Source organism: Coloeus monedula (genome assembly GCF_965178545.1).
Source record: "Coloeus monedula genome assembly, chromosome: 21".
NCBI lineage: Eukaryota > Metazoa > Chordata > Aves > Passeriformes > Corvidae > Coloeus > Coloeus monedula.
Window position 1 is genome coordinate 4,010,940 of NC_138801.1, and position 14,535 is coordinate 4,025,474.

Below are 14,535 nucleotides of genomic sequence, written 5' to 3' on the forward strand. Positions count from 1 at the left end.
GTTCACCCTGGTGCGTTGAACTTTCTTTTTTTCTGGCTGAGGGACCAGGGCTCACTTTTCAAATGAACCGCATCTGTGAGTTGAAACTGTTGCATTTTCCTAGTGTAATTTGTTGGGTTTACTCCTTTTGTTACAAGTAAAGGCTTTAAAAGCAACTGTAACAGTCCATAGGACCTCCTCAGTGGAGGAGGTCTTAACTGCTTTTAAAAAAGCAAGCTTGGCTCCAGGTGTGGTCGTTAACACACTGGGGAATGCACAAGACCCAGAAAATGCCAGCAGATCTTTTAATTTCTGTGACTTTCTTCTGGTGGGAACAATCCAGCTGGCAGTGGCCAACTTCTGTGAACCTGAAGCTCTGCCCCTTTTCCAGCTGCCTTCAGTCCTTGTTAACTGCTAACTGGGGAAGTCAAAACAGACCTGAGAAGTGCATCAGGTAGTGAGGACAGCAAACATTCACACCCCAGGAAGGGAATTAGTCACTGACAGAAAGTGTATTTTCCCGCTGGCTTTATTTCCAAGATGACCAGCGAGGCTCAGTGCTGAAGGCATGGCACAGTAATTTCATTCCCTCTGGACAAGCAGAAGGGCAGAACCTGCCTTAGGGACTCCAGGAGTTCTGGAGTGCTTCTTTTCCCAGCATCTCCTTGGGCACCTTTTCTATTTTCCACACAGCCACCAACCTGGAGAGAGTGCACGCCCACACACGGAGAGATTTGGGAACGCAGCTTCTCCCCATGTCTGCTGTGTTACCAGCTGGATTCTGGGCTCACTCTTGGGAGTTTGCTGAGTCTGAACTTGCTGGAGGGTTTCTCAGCCAGCAATTCCGAAAATGCAGGCACTGGCTCCCAAACATCCAGAATGATGCCCACCAGCAGTCGCTGCAGAGAGATCATCATCAGCTTTGTACGAGCTCTGCTTCCCCAGACCCTGGGCAGGGATGCCAAACCCTTGGCTCTCAAGGAGCAAGAGCAGACACAGTTCTCTCCACAGCAGCCAGACTGCTCACTGAGTTCACACATAGTCCAGAATTTCTGTCTCCATTTCATTTTCACTCCCATCAGAAGGCTTGAAGTCCTCTTCCTCCTCCTCTTCATCATCCTCATCCTCTCCAGACTCATATGCCAGCTGTTCTTTGCCATCTTCACTGCTTGTTGTATTTGAGAAAAGAGCTTAAATTGGGAAGAAAGAAAGACACTGTGATACCTCTTTCAGTGCAACCTGGGGGCATTTGCAGTTGAATTCATACATGTGAGAGGAAGGCAGCAGCCTCAGGGGCTCATCTAATGTTGCACATCTTAACAGAATCTGATCAAGCCAGAGCAATCTGTCTCCACACTCCAGGAAGGAGAACATCAGCAGAGCTGCAGTGCTCCTCTCCTGCCTCATTCTGACCCAATTCACTGGGATATTATTGCTTTGGCCCAGCATCATGAAGAAATAATTTCCTCACTTCTTGTTCAATCAATAATATCAATAAAAAGTAAAATTCCAGCAACAGATACATCAGTCAGAATAAAGTCTTGATTATTACTGTGCAAAGACATTTAAAAGCTGAAGGGTTGCTACTGGGAAGATGAACTAGAAAACCTTAACTCCCAGCCATCCCTAATGCCAACCCACATTCCCATTGCAGGCCAGCAGCCTCAGCTCCCACACTGGAATGAGCTACATCCCAAAGAACACACAAAGGAGGGGGCAGACGCAGGAACACTTCTGCCTCAGTGCCAATTACAACATCCTCATGTTCAAAGCATCCTTACCAGGCCTGGTGGATCTGATGATCTGCTTTATCATCAGGGACATGCTGTCCCTCAGGTCATCACTTGTCTTGGCAAGGCACCATCCATCCCGCTCCGTGCATTCCGACTCCGTGCCGTCATTCCGATGGATGATCTTCTGCAGGCTAAAGAGCAGCAAAAGGGAAGGAAACATTAATCTTCTGCACTCAGATGTGAGTTTCAGATGAGACTGACTGATTTATTTCCATTTCACTTCACTGAGCTGGAATAGCACAGTTGGTTATGCAGGTAATTGTCAGATGGGAAAGGAAGTTCATGGGTAAAAAGGCTGTTCTGTTTTTATTGAGAAACTGAACACCTCTGATGTTCCTGCTCAAGGGGAGAGGGGTGAATGACAGGGTATAAACAACAAGCTTTGAAATCTGTCTCTGTCAGTGTGCAGTACCTTTCCACATTTAAGTCACAGAGCTGGTAGAACATCTGTCGGTAAGGGGGTAAGGCTCCTTCTCGGAAAACGTAGACAGATTCCTAAGAGGAGGAAAGAAGGAAAGGATTCATGTGCATTTTATGGTGTAACAGGACAACTCTGGCATAACTGAAAGTACTTCCAATGGGCTGATTCAAGAAGAAGGTACTTCCAAGAGAAACAAGTTCTAAGGCATGGATCTGTACATGGCAGAAGATAAAGCTGAATGAGGAATGCGCCAGAATGTCCCTGCAGCCACAGTCACACCAGCACTGCTGTGCAGAGAAAACACTTCACCTCTCCAACCTGCAGCTCTGTCTGCAGCCTGTCACTGCCTAGCAGTGCAGCATGGGCTTCATTCTAGCAAAAAGGGAAGAGCAAGACTCATTTATTTATTCCACCCTGTTGGATTTTGCAGCATGACCTGATAAAGACATGGTGATTTTTTGCACTTCGCTGCCCATGAAGTTCCAATTTTATCAATTGAAGCAAAATGCTCGTCACATCTAAGACTAGGCTGGAGAGCACCAATCCCACTTGCAGCATGTAAGAAATACACTCAGATGATGTCCCATAGTGCCATGTCCAACTAGGAACTTCCCAGATAAACCTGAGCACATCAGCTCACTCACAGCTGATCCCTTGAAGACTGATAAACAAGGAAACATCCCTATTTCACTGAGATATTTCAAGATTTCGGTATAAAAGGTCATGCTTACCTTCAACTTGTACCTGCTGGAGGGGGACTTTTTTGCCCCAGATGTACCAGCTGTACCCAGCCCCTGTTTCAGGCCATGGACACTGACTGTGTGACTTCCTGAAAGGAAAACAGAGAGTCCTAATTAGGGACATCTTTCATATTGTACTGTCACTTCTCTGTTGATTCAACAAAACCAGACCAACCAGCAACAGAGCATGTGCTCTGTTCATTCTTCAGAGATGTTACTGGACAGTCCCAGGAAGGGTGCTGAGTTGGGCAGCTTTTTCCAGAGTCCATTTGTTCGTAACTTTAACCTTTTCTACTCTCCGTTGACAGAGAAAAGAGAACTCCCCCATTCTCTGCACCTCAGTGAATGCTGAATGCCCAGTGTGGCTTGCAGAACTCCCTCCTGCCTGCTAACAGATACTGTGGCTCAGCCAGACTTCCACAACACTTCCCAGCAGGAGATTTTTCTACTGGCTTAACAGCAGCAATATTATAACCAGAAAACAAGCTCCAGTTTTGTCTCTGTTAGGACACAGGAAGACCCTTCACCATCTGTGACTAGGCTGGGGCAAACAGAGAAACAGAAGAGCCAGGCAGCCCTTCTGGCCCAGCATACCTTGTTTCTTGACAGTGATGGGCAGGCTGTAGTTGTATGTGCTGCGTTTTGCTTTCACAGGCATGTCAGTAGCAGCATAACCTAGAGGGGAAAACCAAAAACCAGTAATGAACTGAGGGTGAGCACCCTGCAGAATATCCCCAGCTCAGGAACACAAGGGCTGGACTGGTGTAAGAAGGGCAGGCTGGTCTTTGGGATATGCAGATTTTAGCAGGGTGGGGAGAAGAGATCAACAAAACCCTTTAACTTGGAAATGCGACCTGATGTCAATGAGTGGATGCCAGCTCTGTCATAGATTTATTAGATGACATCAGAAACTCCTTTTCCTCAACTTGTCCTCTGCAAACTCAGAGCAGGGAACCCCACATCCAAGGTCTGAGACCCAGCACCCTGCAGGAGATGCTGAGACCCTTGAGGAAAAGCTGCTATATGAGCACCAGAATTCCTGCTTGGTGCCTCCCCTGGGTGAGGAGGAGGATGCTCTGCTACACCCACTTGGGCTTGGAACACATGGAGGAGGAAGGTCAGAGTTTAGAATGTACCAAATGAGGAAAGACATATTGCACACTATGAAAGAAAGTATTACAGGAGTTTGGAAAGAACTACAGTAAGCAAGGAGCTCAGGAGGTGACATGTTCATCAGAGCAGAACTATGGCAAAAGAGTTTGAAAAACACATAAAAAGAAAAGTACTACCAGGATTAACCAGAAAGCAGAGAGAGCAGCTCTGTGGGTTGGGCCCTTTTACCATATTTCATTCCACAGCGAATTCGGAAGTCCAGTACTTGATAAATCTTTGCTTCAGGGTGTTTTCTGGGGTCATACCCAAACCTAACCCATAAGCTTCTCCAAGGACCTGTTAACTGCACAAACACAGGAGGGAAGATGGTTACGAAAAAGCACCATGGTGTTGCACTTTCCTTCATTACAGAGTTACAGAGTTCTTGGAAAGTTCTAGTATTTCCCCTCATTGCCCAAAGATATTTGTTTTACCAGCTCTTTGCTCACTTGCCATGGCACTATTTATACACTGAAACTTGGCAATCAAAGCATCAAAGCACAAATATTTGTGTGCTTTTACAAACCAACCTGCAAGGTCAGTCTTGTTTGTGTGGAAAAATTCTACCACTGCCAGGTGAACAGTCACTCAGAGTGTCTGACTGACCTGCAAAGGTGATTAGAACCTATGGAGCAAATAGTGACCCAATCCTCCTTGGCTTCAACTTTAGTTCCAAAGCATTTCCTTCCCTCTGTCTCATTACCTAAAATTAAGCTCAGGTACTCGGTGGTAGGACCTCAGAAGTGGTAAAGGACCAGGAACAGCCAGGGGATGTTCCCTTGCTCACAGATGCAGCACTCACCATGTAATAGGCCAAATATGGCAGCAGCAGCTTCAGCTTGTCTGGATGGACACTGATATTGGCCTTCACTGCGTTCCGAGACCACACGGGACGGACTTCAAAGAGCTAAAGAAACACACAAACAACCACAGAACAGTGGGAAGGGGGTTACCAAAGGCAGAGCAGCTTTCCAAGTGGACCTAGTTCTGTATCAGGGCCTTTGGCCCTCAGTTTGAGCTACTGGATGGTAATGTAAGAACTCGTGGCACAAAAAGGGGCTTAATGTGAGCTGGCCAGAGATTCAAACCTTGACTTGCAGAATTGAACTGAACACAGCAGTGTCAGTAGCATCTGCTCATCCTCACTTACAATCACCAAGAATTTCTGCGGAAAAAAATGCACTTTTTCCTCCCCAACTTGCTGCAGGACAGTGCTCAGGTCAGGAGTAAGGCACACACCTTTCTCAGCTCTTCCTCCACCTTTTTATCCACAGGATTGGTGCACACTTTCTTCCAGTTCTGGACAGCAGCATCCAGGGGTTTAGTCGGGATCTCTTCATCATCAAAGTTCACAAAGATGGCATTGTGTGGGCGCCGGGCCCTGCTGAGGCCAATCAGGTTCTCACCAGACACCTGGGGATTGTTGTATCCCTCCCTAAGGAACAGGGAAAGACAAAAGGGACTCAGCTGGGTGAGCAGCAGGTTGGTTTAACTTTGGTCCAACCTCCCTTGATCACACACTGGTACCATAAAACCACTCATGGCACCACTGAAGAAAAGAAAATTTAAGTTTGAAAGAAACCTAAAACCTCAAAGCTACATCCATTTGCACACTGACAGAGCTCTGCCCTGGCTGGCAGAAAACCCTCCAGCACTTGGGACTGATCTGTATGAAATGTGTTGGAGCACTAAAGGCTTCACCCTCTGCATTTGCTCTCCTGGAGCTACTGCAGCTACTCAGTGGGACAGGGGGAAAGCAAGAGAGAACTGCAGGTACCAACTCATTCTGGAAATCTTCCTTTAAAAAGTGCTGCTGAAGGCCAACAGTGAGAAAATGAAAGATGTTTCTTGTGGGAGATCTCCCAGATTGTTCTTCTGGCAAAGCCAATCGGGGCCAGGAAGGCACAGGAACACATGGCACTGACTCTTGCAAGCCCTGCCCTTGGCTCCAGCCCACTGGAAGCAGGCAGGAGGCTGTATCCTGCATCCCACACTGTGTGAGGTGTGCTGGGAGAGGCATCATCTTCACCACATCCCCAGCTCCCCTCACCTGGCAAATCCTCAAGTGGAATTTTGCTGAGGTTGCCACTGCCAGGCAGTTTCTGGGCATTTTTTTTTTTTGCCTCTGCTGTGCCAAATCAAGAGGGATAAAACAGCACAAGGGAGCAGATTCAACAGGTGAAATACATGGAAGATGTATCATCAGAAAAGGCACTGACCTGTGCTGTATATCTGGGCGATAAAAATAGTCAATGGGAGTGTCCAGACGTGAGAAAATGGGTGGTGGGATGTAAAGAGGTAAGTCCCTATTGAAAAATTCTTCCTTCTCTGGTTTGAGCATCAGGACTTTGTCATACATGGAGGTTTGTTTGCCATCAGGACCAGAGTGCATTGCCAGGTACTGGAAATCAGACATTCCTGTAAGAAACAAGGGTTAAAAAATTGTGAACTTTGTTGTGAATTCAACAATATTTCCCACACTCAACTTTAAGGAGCAGGAATCTGATAAGTTTATACAAAGTTTTATCCAGCAAGGAGGCTGTAACAACAGGACGCTTGATTTTCCTTCCAGTCCTCAACTCGTTAAAGGGAAACACTTCCCTTTCCCACCAAACATCCTCATCTCCAAGCCATGTGCACACAAGCCTAAGGGTTACCTTGAAATTTGTAAACAGTGGTGACAATCCCAAGAATCTCCATCTCAAACTGGACTTCTGGCTGGATTTGTTCCTCGGTGTCCAACTGCTGCTTCTTCTTGGTCCTCCTCCTCACCCTGAGCAGCATGGTGGAGGTGGGGAAGCGGTTGGCACACACGGGGTGGCAGTAGGGGTCCTTGGGGCGGAAATACAGCTCCAGCCTTTTGGCAGGGTCGGCGTAGATCTGTCAGCAAGGGCAGGCAGAGCCCCTGTCAGCATCCCACCCACACAGCCCCACACTCCTGTGCCAGCCTCCAGCCCCACACGCTGCCATGGGCACCGGTGTTCCCCTCACACAGTCTCAGGGGGATCATTGCTGCCCCACCAACACCTGCAGCACATCACAGGGGTGTGCAGCCTCTCCCATCCTGGGTATTAGGAAGAAATAAATAAATGAGAAATATAATATCCTGGATGTGAGGAAGAAATTCTTCCCTGTGAGGGTGGGGAGGCCCTGGTACAGGCTGACCAGAGAAGCTGTGGCTGCCCCATCCCTGGAAGTGTCCAAGGCCAGGTTGGAGCAAGCTGGTCTAGTGGAAGGTGGTCCTGCCCATGGCAAGAGGGTGGAATTCAATGACATTTATGGTCCCTTCCAACCCAAACCATACTATGATTTTACCAGACACCGCCTGAATCCCTGCTCAGGGATAGCAGGGAAGCAGCATCACCCCCAAACCACACGTGGGGACATGCTGGCTTGGAACGACTCCCACAGGGGGTCCCACGTAGGGGCTCGCCCCGGCCCCCTCTCGCCCCCAGCCCCCCCGCCCAGGCACAGGCCCGGTCTCGCCGCCCCTCACCCTCTGCCCAGCGAGTCGCCACCCGCTCCACAGCCCCCGCGCCCCCTCACCCGCGACACCCCCTGCTCTCCTCCCAGCGTCCGCAGCATGGCCCCGACGTCCCGGACGAGCCCCGGGTACTCCACGCACACCAAGCGCGGGGCGCGGGGCAGCGCCAGCACGGCCGAGCCCCGCGGGCCCCGCTGCCGCCCCGCCGCCATCGCTGCCCCGCCGCTCTCGCCCGGCGCCGCCCCGCGGGCCGCGGCGCGAAGGTTCCGCCGCACGGCGGTTCCGAGGCGGCAGCGGCGCGCTCGGCGTGTGGGGAGGGCGAGGCCTGAGGGCGGCCTGAGCTCGTCCTGTCCTGCTCGGACCTGCGGCTCCTCAGCCCAGCTTGTGACCATAAACAGATGCAGAATCACCTCCCCCGTGTGTTATTTTGTCCTCGTCCTGCCTGGACAATGAAGGAAAACAGCCCTGACTGAGCACATGCTCACGTGCATCCGTACGCCGCTTCTCTGATCGTGCAAGGAATCTGGTGTAAATTCTCATTAAAACAAGCTTTTGCTTCCTAAGAACTTCAGTCTTCATCCCAGCAATGTTTGATGCCACAGAAGGTGGCAGATGAAGGGGATAAAGGTGAGGGTGAGAATAAAATTCGCCACAAGGACAGCTTGTCCAGCGCTGGCTGTCACAGCCAGGGGAGCACACACTGCCCACAGGATGTTCCATCCTGCCTGACCTTGACATTAGCGAGAAACTCCTGTCATGGCAAACACACAGACAACCAGAGTCACTCAGTTACAAGCAAGCCTTTAATGAACTATCTTTTAAGTGTTCAGAACATTAACTCCAACTGGGAGATGTTGGCGACCTGCGGCAGCTGCCGATAGACCGAGTTCCAGAAGGTCACAAACCGGGATCTCAGGTCCTGCTTCACAGAGTTTTTGTTCATCTCGCTGTTGATATCCAGGTAGTACTTGCCCTTGTCGCTGTAGGCTGGCCAGGAAACGGGCACGTCCGAATGGCCTTTGTTGGGATCACTGGGGGAAAAGGAGACACAGAAACACAGTTTTGAGGTTTTTGGCAGGAACCTTGTCTGCTCAAGTGAGACTTTAAGTGAGAAAAAAGAGAGAGTTGACCCTGGCACTAGCAATAGGAATTCTGCCTGCCAGGAGTGAGTTGATGACCTGCAATCTCCTCCCTCAGTCCCCACTGGCATCATCCCAGCTTCACATAGGGACTTAAATTTTGTATGAACATTAGGATTCAGGAATAAGAAATACAGACATGGAACACCCTGCTTCTGGGAATGATCCTGAAAAGTTACTGGGTGAAAGCAGCACCTTGAAGTGTTGCATCAAGCCGCAAATGTGGAATAGGAATCACTCACCCGCTCCTGGCAAAATTGGTCCAGTAAGCAATCATGGCCTTTGAGACGGTCCTGTGCTTGGGCAGGTAGCCCAGGGGGGTGGCAAAGGGCTTCCCAAACACGTACTGCAGGTCATCAGCATGGTCTGCCCCGACCCAGCTGGGGTAGACAGGCATGCGGGAGGGCTGGGAGAACACGTAGCTGTAGGTCTTGCCACTCCTGGGAAATAAAAGGGACTGGATAAGCAGCTGTGAGGGGACAGCAGAGCCCTCTTAAGCCACTCCTCATCCACCCCGGTCAGCTTTGGGTCCCTGCCAGGGCTGAGCTGCTCACTGGGCATTCTGCAGGTGCAGGTTCAGTGTCCACTGTGTGGGAATCAGGAAGATGTAGTCAGTGACCAGGTCCACCACTGTCTTCTTCATGACCTCCTGACTGGGTTTGTCACCCCAGCTCTGTGTGTAGATGTTGTAGGTGGCGTTGGCTCCAGCCTCGCCCCTGTCCACGGTGAGGCCTTTGATCAAATCATACACCTGCTCCCTGAAAAGACAAGTGACATTAATTAATTACAGACCAGCAACTTCAAGTCAGGCAGGGGTCTTGCCTGGTCCTTTCTCTTGAGGGCTCTGGACTTGGCAACACAAGGCCTGGGCACCCAGGCTTGGAGCGACATCCTGTTATGAAGGCTGTGCCCTGTCCGCTCAAGCCTGAGTCGTTGGGGCTTGGGAGCTACACTGGAGAGAAGATGGCTCCTGTTGAGGGCTCCAAGGGCATCTGTCACTCACGCAGTGATTTTCACCAGCGGGCGGTTGATGGCGGGTAAATCCACGCCGGCAAAGAAGTGCCCATCCATGTTATTGACCCCGACCAGGTAGTCAATGTCGGCAGCGTTGGCAAAGAGCTTCTCTGGCATGTCTGGGAGGAAATCCCCGTCGACGACAGGAGTGAGGGCGAGGGTGTGCACCAGGGGCACTGCAGCAGGAGACAAGAGCAGAGTCTGTTAGCAGGTGAGGAAACACAGATGAGTGGTCTGGCATAGCCCATGACTCAAAGAGCTCGGGAGAAAACAGGCTGAGGTGAATGACAGCTTGAGCAGTGGCTTCATTATGTGCAGGATGTCACCCAGATGCAGTGGAAACCTCATGGCTATGGCTGAAGGAGAAAAGCAAGAGATCTGCCAGGCAAGCACCACCTGGTAACATCCATAAATCCTCTCCTCCTGCAAATCCCTTCCCCAAAAACATAGGAAAGAGCTGAACTTTTCATCCCACCTGGCCATGCTGTCTGCTTGTCAGGACAGCCAGCCCCAGACTGTGCAGTTGCACAGCAGTGGTTTAGCCACTCTCTGTTCTGAGCCAGGGTAAACGCTGTGGTTTGTGACCAGGAGCACCAGGAGGAGACTCTTCTTGGCAAAGGAGTCCCCGCAGGCAGCAAAAGCAGCAGCGATCCTACGCTCCCCCCAGCGACTCAAATAGAAATAGCAGGGATGTGAACTTTTTTTTTTTTTTTTTTTAATTTACTAACTGTATTCTGGGATTGCTCTGGCTACTTTCACAGAAGAGGAAGCCCAAACAGTTGTTCTGAGGCCAAGGCAGAGCCCTTGGATAATCCCTCTGCCACTGCTGCCATTGCATGGTGGGCAGCATTCGTCTGCTGCAATGTGCACCTGCCTGCAGAAAGGTGGCTGCAAGAGCTGTCATTATTGTCCCTTTTCTGAAGGGCACAAGCTCTGCTTCAACACTCCTGGCAGTCAACCCAGTGTCCTGCCAGAGCTTGAGGAGCCCAGGGTGGGTGATTGACCAGAGCACAGGCTGGGGGACTTACCGGGCAGGTTGGTCAGCTGCAGGTGGTAGGCCAGTGTCAAAGTTTTGGGATCAGAGCTGCGCAGGCAGTTGGCCAAGATGGTGGTGTTGTCTGTGGAGCAGCCCACCTTTTCTCCAAGCTGCAGGAGAAGAGACAGAAAAACATCCTAGCGTTACCTCCCAAAGCCAGGGGTAATTGTTATCGAGACAGATTGTATTTGGTTTTAATCTCAAAGCAGTGACTTTCCACAGCTTTGTCTGGCACAGCTCCTGCCCAGTCCCTTCCTAGCCATGCTCTCCTCTAGGGAATTGCTTTTTTGGTTTCTATAGTCCTTCAGGCAAGACTTGCACATTACCTTTTTAGCCCAGAAGAGCGGGTCCCTCTGGATGGCCCAGCTGCAGACCCCGACGCCGCTCTGGCTGATGGCTCTCTTGAACAGGCCCTTGTTCTTCGGGGACAGCGTCTGGGGGGCAAAATGGGGACAAGAGGGTTTTGGGTACAAACTCCTGAGGAGACCACAGCCTGCCAAACCAGGCAGATGGCCTTGCGGGTCGTGCAGCTGTCCCAGGGAAACTGCCAGGTCTTGAGGTGTTCAGCAGTCTCAGGATTTGAAGTTCAAAGGTGAGATGCTGAGAAGAGGAGCAGAGGAGGGGGACCTGGAAGGTAGAGGCTGTTTCTTCCCAGGACACATGGCTGCAGTGGTGGGACTGATGAAGCTGAAGAAGGAGGAGCTGCTACAAAGCACTGAGGCTGAGCATTGCTGTTCTGGCCAGGGCAGGACGTTCATGAGACAGCAGGTGGGGAGGAAAGCAGATGAGTACCAAGGGGCACTCTCACTGATTGACAGAGAAGGGGCTCTGCTCTGGTCTGACAAGGACAACTGACCTGCAGGGAGACGCTGACGGCACCGGCCGATTCCCCAAAGATGGTGATGTTGTCTGGGTCACCCCCAAAGGCCTTGATGTTCCTCTTCACCCAGGCAATGGCCATGTGCTGGTCCTTGAGCCCGTAGTTCCCTGAAGGACAGAGAGATCATCCACCAGTGAGCAGGGGCACAGCAAAACTCACAAAGTGGGCATCCAGGACAGAGCGAGCAGCAGAGGTACCTGGCAGGTTTTCATCGCCGGTGCTCAGGAAGCCCAGCGGCCCCAGGCGGTAGTTGACGGTCACCACGATGACGTTGCCCCGCACTGCGATCTCCTCCCCATCGTACAGGTAGTTGTCCAGGAAATTGGCTCCCTGGCTGCCTCCGACTAGGAAGGCGCCGCCGTAGATAAAAACCATCACGGGCAGCTTGGTAGAGACTGGGAGGAGCGGAACAGGAGCAGAGTGAGCCCCGACAGAGCTGGAAGGTGCTGCCCCTCCATCCCCTCACCCCCTCCCTGAGCATCATTCCACCTGGGCAGGAGCTGACTTGATGCTCTGTAAGAGCCCGTGGCCAAAAAAGTCCTTGCTCTGCACAAGAGGCTGAGCCTCCCAACAGGGTGAAGGTGAGGGACGTTGTCTGACACAGTTGCCACCTTTCCCCCTGAAAATCACTGCCCAGCACCTGCCCACTATGGACCATAACTGCTGAGAGATGCTCCAGAAAAATTTGCCCAGGAAAGGCAGGTGGGGATCTCCTGCCCAGGTCCCTGCCAAGCACATACTCTCTCTCCTCCCTTGAGGGATCCAGATGTTCAGGTACAGACAGTCCTCACTCCCACGGACATCAGTCTGTGTCAGCTTCATTTGCATACAGCGCTTTTTGAATGTTTTTGCTTCCAACGTTCCTGAGAGGAAAGACGGAAGACCAGTTAAGGGCATCAGCTCCATTCTCTGGTTGCCAGGTGTCTGTCCACCCATCCTTTCCTTTCTGAGTCCAGTGAAGAGGCAGAAGAGCCTCTCAGCTGCTATATCTGGTTTGAGTGACAAAGCGGGAGGCTTTTCCCTGTGAACTAGCTCTGGACAGCCAAGACATGGGGAGGGCAGGTGCAGGTGCCATGCTTTGGTTCTGTCACTTCCTGGGGTTACTTGAGTTGCTTGGGAACATTTAGACACAGACTCTCAGACATTTCAGGAGACTAAGAGCTTTATCTTGGCCCTGCTTAGTAGATGAAAGCAGGCAAGAACATCTTCATCTTGACAAAAACAGACTAAAAAAGAGAGATGCAAAAATAAAACCCCAAACCAAAGGCATTCAAAAGCTGGATCTTACCATCCCAGCCAGGATGAGGCTGGGGATCTTCCAGTCTCTTTGGAGGGGCAGCAAAGGGAATCCCTCTGAAGATGTCGACGTAGCTCCCAAAGAGTCCCAGTTTCTTACTCTCGCCTTCCACAAATCCTCCCTCGGTAAGCACCACCCCCAGCTACAGGTGGTACCATGGAGAAGAGAAAATCCATTGCTCTGTCCTTCGTAACTCTGGCTTCCTGTGTCTCCAGCACCCACACCTTGCCCTGGCCAGGGCCCCGTACAGACCCACTCACATCCCACCCTCCCCAGCCACACCCTTGGTCCCTTATGGAAAGCCCCCAGGTGCCACGGGAGCTGTGCAGGTGTCCTGCAGGTGCCCTTTGGAGCAGACAGGCAGCAGCAATTCCCCCACAGTCCCAAAGACAAATGGCAGAAGGAGAAAACCTTCAGCCTTTGGGTGCAAACACAGCCTTTGTACTTACGGTCGCAGCCCAGGCTACCCCAAGGTAGGAGCACAGGGCCAAGGCCAGGATGTGCCAGCGAGCCATGGCGAGAGCAGCCCTGAGGACACAGCCCCAGCTGGAGGCCTGTATTTATATAGCCACGAGTGCAGGTGTGTGCCAATGCCATGGGCCAGACTTGGCTTGGAGCTGGACCAGGGCAGCCTCCACACCCTTGTCCTTCAGTAGCCTGAGGCCAGTCCATGGCTGAGGTAGATGGCCATGGCCGTGTGAGAGCCCTGCAGGTGCTGTTTGTGTGGGCTGGAGGCCAAACCAAAGGAAGTGCTCAGTCCGACAAAATTCCTGAGAAATTAAACCTGGTGGATTCTTGAGAAGCCTCACCCAAGCACAGGTGGCTGAAATCATATTAAGGTATGCAGTAGAACATATTATTGGCAACCTAGGAGAAGCCTTGCACTCGTAACACACTGGGGAATGTACAAGACTCGAAGTGACAGCGAGCCTCAAAGCTGCTTCTATCCAGCAGCAGCCAGACTGCTCATGAAGTTCACACATAGGCCAGAATTTCTGTTTCCATTTCATTGTAACACCCATCTGAAGGCTTCAAGTCTCCTTCCTCCTCATACCTCTGCAGGCTCATGCCAGCTGCTCTTTGTCATCTCCACTGCTTGTTGTGTTTGCCAGAGAGAGAGGGGAATGGGCAGGATGCAAACAATAGCTTTGAAATTTATCTCTCACAGAAAACTCATCTGTCAGTGTGCAATTCCTTTCCACATTCAATCACAGGGCTGGTAGAATATCTGTTGATAAGAGATGGAAAGAAGGAAAGGATTCCTGTGTTTTTCATGGTGTAATGAGAATCTTCATGGGAACACGCAAAAATGGAGTTTGTGTTCCAGACTTCTAAAAAGAGACTCAGCCAGGTGAGCAATGGGTTGGTTTAACTTTGGCCCAATGTCCCTTAATCACACACTGGTAACATAAAAGACTCTCATGGCACCACTGAGGAAAGAAAATTTTTTAAAAATCCATTCAAAGCTACATCCATTTGCACACTGACAGAGGAGCTCTGCCCTGGCTGGCAGAAAACCCTCCAGCACTTGGGACTGATCTGTATGAAATGTGTTGGAGCACTAAAGGCTTCACCCTCTGCATTTGCTCTCCTGGAGCTA

The 14,535-nt window shown here is 51.0% G+C and overlaps 2 protein-coding genes across 2 annotated transcripts; both read right to left on the minus strand.

Annotated features, from left to right (window-relative positions):
- Positions 1-26: 26 nt before the first annotated feature.
- On the minus strand, positions 27-7,781 carry GTF3C5 (general transcription factor IIIC subunit 5; the record flags this gene model as incomplete). The annotated part of the gene is made up of 11 exons (XM_082295199.1): positions 27-1,169; positions 1,761-1,903; positions 2,185-2,267; positions 2,925-3,022; positions 3,528-3,608; positions 4,275-4,389; positions 4,888-4,992; positions 5,325-5,520; positions 6,305-6,503; positions 6,743-6,965; positions 7,632-7,781. The coding sequence occupies 11 exons, from the start codon at positions 7,779-7,781 to the stop codon at positions 1,012-1,014; spliced, it is 1,551 nt and encodes a 516-aa protein (XP_082151325.1). The 3' UTR covers positions 27-1,011.
- A 614-nt stretch (positions 7,782-8,395) lies between these two features.
- On the minus strand, positions 8,396-13,465 carry CEL (carboxyl ester lipase; the record flags this gene model as incomplete). Its single annotated transcript, XM_082295113.1, has 11 exons — positions 13,385-13,465; positions 12,927-13,077; positions 12,379-12,501; positions 11,836-12,033; positions 11,615-11,745; positions 11,085-11,192; positions 10,751-10,868; positions 9,712-9,898; positions 9,263-9,466; positions 8,951-9,148; positions 8,396-8,600 (listed from the first exon to the last, which is right to left on the minus strand). Exons 1-11 carry the CDS (start codon positions 13,448-13,450, stop codon positions 8,396-8,398), a joined length of 1,689 nt encoding a protein of 562 aa, XP_082151239.1. The 5' UTR covers positions 13,451-13,465.
- Between the last annotated feature and the right edge of the window lie 1,070 nt (positions 13,466-14,535).